Below are 6363 nucleotides of genomic sequence, written 5' to 3'. Positions count from 1 at the left end.
GCAGATACTCGAAGGGATATGATGCAGAGTGCTATAGAATCCTGCATAAAGAAAAATTCATTCATTCAACAAATATGGACAGAAAAAGAAGAGTTGGAGAAAGAAATTGAAATACTGAAAAAGCAGCTTGAGAAAGAGAAAAAAGAAGGTGCAAAATTACAAGGGGAACTTCATGCACTCAAAACAAACAAGAGACAGCTACAGGAACAACATGAACTACTTGAAGGGGAAAAGTTGTCCTGCATTGAGAGCATGAAAGAAAAAGACACTGTTATTGCCTCTTTGAAACATGTGATGGGAAAAATTTCACACAAGGTGAACAAGGAGAAATTACAATGAAAGAACAAGCTGATAAGGAGAACAAAGATGAGAGAATAGCAGAAGAAAGTGAATTGGAGGTGCAAGAAACTCCTAATGATGAAGATGAGAATGTTGATGAAAAAACTCCTGAAAAGTCAGTTCTCATGCAAGCGAAAGAAGTAGGAACCAGGCAGTTACGTTCTGGCATCAAAATAATCAAAGACAGAAAAGACAGAAAGCCTGCAAAGAAACCAGATTACACATACCCCGAAGCACATAAGAAAGCCCGAAAAAGAGAAAGCCAAAGCGAAGATGAAGCACCCAACAAAAAAAAGGACAAAGATACATACCTTCAGTTGCGCATGTATGAGGTCTACAACAGGCTGGATGAAAAATCAAAGAAGAATTTGGAAAATTACTGGATATCTCCATCTGATTCAGATGAGTAAGCCAATCTGTAGTAGAATTACAATGTTAATACTATGCCATAGAACTGTCATAGAATTACACTGTTAATACTATGCCGTAGAACTGTCATAGAATTACACTGTTAATACTATGCCGTAGAACTGTCTTGCTATTAAACTGTTATGACATTATTATTTGCTGAATTATTATTTAAACAACATTATTGTTCGGGGGCGCTTTTTACCTACACAATAGGACAGTATTGTACAAACATAACATTGAAAAGCTGATGGGAGATGATCCAATTTCTGCACTAATCATCGATGCTTATGGAGAGGCACTTAATGATGATGCGAAGCAGAAGCCTCAGAAACAAAAAAATGCATATTTGTCCGCCAATAACTATGTAAGATCACATATAATACATCAATATTATATCATCAACATAGTTACTAATCACCAACACATGACTTATGCAGATGTTTTTGCGAGGTGCTTCACACATGCTGACATATCATGCTTTCTATATGCCACTCCTAGAAAATATTGGAAGCGTTGATAGAGTGTTCATACCAATTACAGATGAGAACCACCATACGCTGCTTGTCTTTGACACCGGTGCAGCAAAATGGACACACTTCAACTCATTCAGGGGGACATCAGAACAAACTCTCGAATATTATCACAAGAAGGCAATTGTTTTGGTAAGTAAAACTGGTGATTAACACTGTTAATACATAGGACACTAAATTTAAAGGAAACTACGCACATACTTGACTATGACTATGATGCAGGTTGAGACAGCGAATATATTCCTCTGTCTTCTTAAGGAATGTGCTGCAGCATCACTGAAAACAAAACTCGTCCAAATTCCTGATTTTGATGCCAAGAAGCCGAGAGGGCTTAATGAAGCTTCAGCTAGAATGATAGCAAAAATGCTTGCCAGCAACAAACTTACACCGGAATATGCTCAGACATTGAAGTATCTGATTCGTCATGATACTACTAACTTCAAGCTGACTGAGAACAGAGAATGTCCCCAACAAGCAAACAATTCGTAAGTTACGCAATAACAGTGAAACTTTAATCCTATTCAACTGAAAAAAAATACTGAACTAACTCCTGCATGCGTATCTCTATTATGCAGCAATGATTGTGGCGTCTTTGTCATGCACTTCATGAAGCAGCTTTCCAAAGACCAACAAATAGAATCAGATTTCAACAAAGAAAAGGTCTGGGAAATGAGAAAAGAAGTCCTCATGAAAATTATGAGCAATGAAAGAAGTTGGATTTCCATCAAAGAAAGAGGAGAGAAATGCAAAGGAATGAAGTTGTAATCAAATATTTTGCAAAAATTCTTGCTTATATTGTAGTTTCTTAGGACTTGTGTAGGTTTAGAACATTGAAGTAAAGTGATTTTCAAATTCAAGTTATGTACTTATTCAAAAATCAGTTTATTTACGTGAATTAACAGTGTATGTAACCTGAAATAATGGTCTCCATAACACTAAAACAACTAAAAAGGTGAACTCCAACAAATAACAACGCACTCTCAATACAATGTTAATCCTATTTGATAGAAATAAATTGTTAATACCATGTCATAGAACTATCTTTTAATTTCAACAATGACATAAACAGTGGGTATTAAAACAGTGTTCCTTCATTTATAGATTATTCAAACAGCAGTAATGCTTAATTCATATCAAACTTCAAAACCAAAATTTCCAAAATACCAAAAATGGTACATATTATGTATTAATACCGAAAATTCAAACAGTATTCATATGCAGTGACTGCTATTTCACCGTATTAACAACTTGCATATCAATTTCTATTCCTTTCAACTATGATTGTCACTAATCAATCACATAGCACTTTAACTAGTTAAAGACTAACTACTCTCATTCAAGTCTTTATACTCCAAAACCTTTACATCAAATAGGAGCCTTGCAAGTCCTCCTATTATGACGATCACAAGAACCGCATCTCTTGCACTTCAACTGCCTTGTAGTTTCACTGCTTGACTTGAAGCGCTTTGTCGGAGGTCGTCCCGGAGGCTTTCTTGTATGCGGAGGTAGAAGAAAAACATCTCCAGCAGGAGGCTTCTCAATATCAGGTATAGGAAATATAGGGGTTGCATAAGTAGCCCTATAAAAGTCTGCCTTGTAATACTCATCAACAAAGTTATACAAACATAACCCGGAATGTTGGATAACTTGAATCGCATGCTGACACGGAAACCCAAGCAATTGCCACTGATAACAGGAGCAAAACCTCTCGTCCAAATTGACCATAACACTCAAATCAGCATGAACTTCAAATATAGATTCACTCGCGCGACATATCCTCCAATGACGACCCTTTGCAGCTAAATTCTTCAACTCATCCTCAATAACCGGACACAAAACACTACACCATTTCTCGGATGCAAGCTTCCTCCTAGAAATCATCTCCATCATTTTGACCCTAATAGTGTCAATCATCTCATAAATTGGAAGCCTACGCACATCCTTAACCCATGAATTAAACGACTCGGACAAGGCATTACTAACCTCCCCATACCTCTTTCCCGGAAAAAATGCATTAGCAAAATTTTGGACAGGGAGATCAGCCAAAAACTTATCAATTATTTTTGAACCGCCATCATCTCTTAATTTTTTCAAAATATCTTGATATTCCTCAACAGTCGGTGCATACAACAACTTACAAAAAAAGCCATAAAATATGATCCTTGAAAGAGGAACCAACAGAATGCGGATACTTCTTTTTCAAGTTCTCTTTCAAATGATATAGACAAAAACCATGGGCAGAAGCAGGAAAAACAGTCCTAACAGCATCGATAATAGCACCATGCCTATCAGAAATGAATGTAAGTTGCCTACCTTCATCCACCAAAACTTCAGATATCCTTTGCAGAAACCATCTCCAATTGTCAGAAGTTTCACCGGATACAATAGCAAAGGCAAAAGGGAATACCTCTACAAAAAACAGAGAAATATATTAGTTAGTTTGAACATTGCAAGAGCTAACAGTGTTACCACATGAAGCAGAGTAAAACTACAATGCATAAAAATACTCAGATGCAGGGTATGAACAGTATAGAAACTGTTCATACCACTCAATGGAAGTCAACAAACAGTATGACAATTGTTCATACCACTAACTGGAAGTCAACAACTACAGCATTTACATTTGCATACCTATACTGTTCATACTACTCAATGGAAGTCAACAACTAAATCATTTACATTACATACCTTTATTCCCATTCTTTGCAGTAGCTCCTAGAAGAGTACCCTTGTACTTGTTTGTAACGAAAGTACCATCAATAAACAGCATAGGCCTACACCATCGAAAACCATCAATGGAGGCCTTATAACATATAAAGATCCGCTGGAAACGAGAACCATCCTCGCCACAGTCAAGCACACAATGAGACCCGACATTGCTGGCCTTCAAAACATCAACATACCAAGGCAGGTGAGCATAAGACAACTCCTCATCACCATGTAAATCCTTAGTAGCCGACTCCTTCCCATACCACGCAACATGATAAGGGACATCCAATCCATAATTTTCTTTCAAATCAGTAATTAGCTCAATAGGCCTTACCAAAGGATTGCTACGAACTTTATCTTTGACAATTGAAGACACCAAACGAGACCCCATTGCCTTATTTCTCTTCTCACGGATCAAACCACTACAACTGTGTACATTATTTAAATTCTTAATATAGAAAAATCCATTTACATTAGACTTAACAGCATGCACATTCCACTCACAGCCATTTGATTCCTTCTTAGCGCACACAGCAGTAACACGACGAGGCTCATTCTTCAAATACTTCATCTTAAAACCATTCTCAATCGCGTACTTAGCCAACTTATCACGGAATTCACAAACTCCACCCTCAAACTTCTGACCCTCATGAGTAATATAACCCTCCCAATCAGTAGACAAATATTTACGCCCTCCACAACTACCATATTTGCCTAAATATTCATTTCCAAACTCACTGCTAATACCATCAAAATCCATACTCAAACAAGAAGAAGAAGCAGCACTTGAATCAACAATACTACCAGTTTGACTTGAATCTTTACATGTATCCTCATCTTGTGCAAAACTGTAATTGTTAGGAGCAGACTCCAACAAAAAAGGAGAAGCAATCATGTTCGTATTAACAGTTTGAACATGATTCACTACAGCCTTATCCCTAACAGCAATGTGAATTAATTGATCCTTCATCAGTCCACATAACATAAACATGATTTTCAAATCATCGTCCGATTCCAACAAACAATTGGAGCAATCCATAAAAGAGTACCTCAACTCAAAATGACCTAACTTAAGCTTAAACCTACTACACAACTCGTTGGACAACCAATCAAAAGTAGTAGTTGAAGACAAAATAAGCATTAAAGTTCCAGCACCATAGGTGCACTTCGCCACTCTCGAATCATCCATATATATCTCTACAAAAAAAACAACAAACAAAACAAAAATGACTACTAGTAATAACAGTGGATGCCGAGTGCATTAACAGTGAATTATAGTCGACTCAAAAACCAATAGCGCATAAACAGAAAAAACACGAATATACTCAGATTCAACTGAAAAAGCATACCTCAATTAAATCGAATAACACAAATTTTTCACCACAGCTCAAACCAAAACACAAGAGCAAATCCACAATCAAAACGAATCTGAAATCAATCCAAATTATAAACAAAAAGAAACGAAAACCTAATCAGCAACTTAATTAATCGAGCATCAAATCACCAAAAAGCAGACTACAATATAATCGAATACCTCCAAAAACGAATATGAATTCACAAGAAAAAATCGAATACCTCAAAAATCGAAGATCACAGATCTCACCAAGCTCCAATCGAGTCTCATGCAGCGCATATCAATCCAAAAATCACCAAATCAAACAAGAAAGAAAAAGAAATTGAAGCAATAGAACTCCAATCTACGCCATACTAAGCTCAGAAGAATCGAAAAAGAAGATCTGGAACCACATCATACTGAGCTTCGTTCGAAGAGGTGAACGAAACTCGTTTCGTTCAAAGAGATGAACGAAGCTTCCTTCGTTCGAAGAAGTGAACGAAGCTCGCTTGGAATATTCGATCTGCTGAGGCTGCCAAACAGGTTTCTGTTACGAGGTCACCAAATTTCAAGAAATTCCTATCCTAGCTGGCGAGTTTTGGGCATGTTTCAAAATATTCGAACCAAAAGGTCAAAAACGTAATCTAACATAGAAAATAAAATACAAAAATCGACAGCTTTCTACAATTGGGTGTGTTTTGGGTGTGTTTATATGTATTAAATCATGTAGGGTATATTTATAGTTTCATGTCTACAATTGGGTATTTCACTAATTTTGTATTTTTTTAAACCAATTTAAATAATTTATTTATAGATAGTGACTCATATTGTAATTGGATTTGGGTCACGTCAAAACTGTTCCTGAAGAAGATGGTCATGGACAAAAGAAGCAATCCAATTAAAATATCAAAGACAAAGAAAGCATCTCATATAATATCATATCACATAAGCTTTTTTATCACACAATGTTTTTGAGGTTTGTGAAACTATTAGGTTGCATTTTTTTTTTAATGTTTTTTGTGTGTTATTCGTTGGTTATTA

General features: G+C 36.3%; 1 protein-coding gene and 1 long non-coding RNA gene across 2 annotated transcripts; both read right to left on the bottom strand.

Moving 5' to 3' along the window:
* Nucleotides 1–2645: 2645 nt before the first annotated feature.
* On the bottom strand, nucleotides 2646–4985 carry LOC117635256. Its single transcript, XM_034369604.1, has 3 exons — nucleotides 3969–4985; nucleotides 3460–3689; nucleotides 2646–3413 (listed from the first exon to the last, which is right to left on the bottom strand). Exons 1-3 carry the CDS (start codon nucleotides 4978–4980, stop codon nucleotides 2646–2648), a joined length of 2010 nt encoding a protein of 669 aa, XP_034225495.1. The 5' UTR covers nucleotides 4981–4985.
* An 18-nt stretch (nucleotides 4986–5003) lies between these two features.
* LOC117635718 lies at nucleotides 5004–6088 on the bottom strand. The gene is made up of 3 exons (XR_004586935.1): nucleotides 5565–6088; nucleotides 5339–5417; nucleotides 5004–5186 (listed from the first exon to the last, which is right to left on the bottom strand). It is a non-coding gene; the product is annotated as an uncharacterized LOC117635718 (long non-coding RNA).
* Nucleotides 6089–6363: the final 275 nt, after the last annotated feature.

Source organism: Prunus dulcis, chromosome 7, assembly GCF_902201215.1.
Source record: "Prunus dulcis chromosome 7, ALMONDv2, whole genome shotgun sequence".
Lineage (NCBI taxonomy): Eukaryota > Viridiplantae > Streptophyta > Magnoliopsida > Rosales > Rosaceae > Prunus > Prunus dulcis.
The sequence above is the reverse complement of the archived record's forward strand: the minus strand, read 5'-3'. Positions and strand labels throughout refer to the sequence as shown.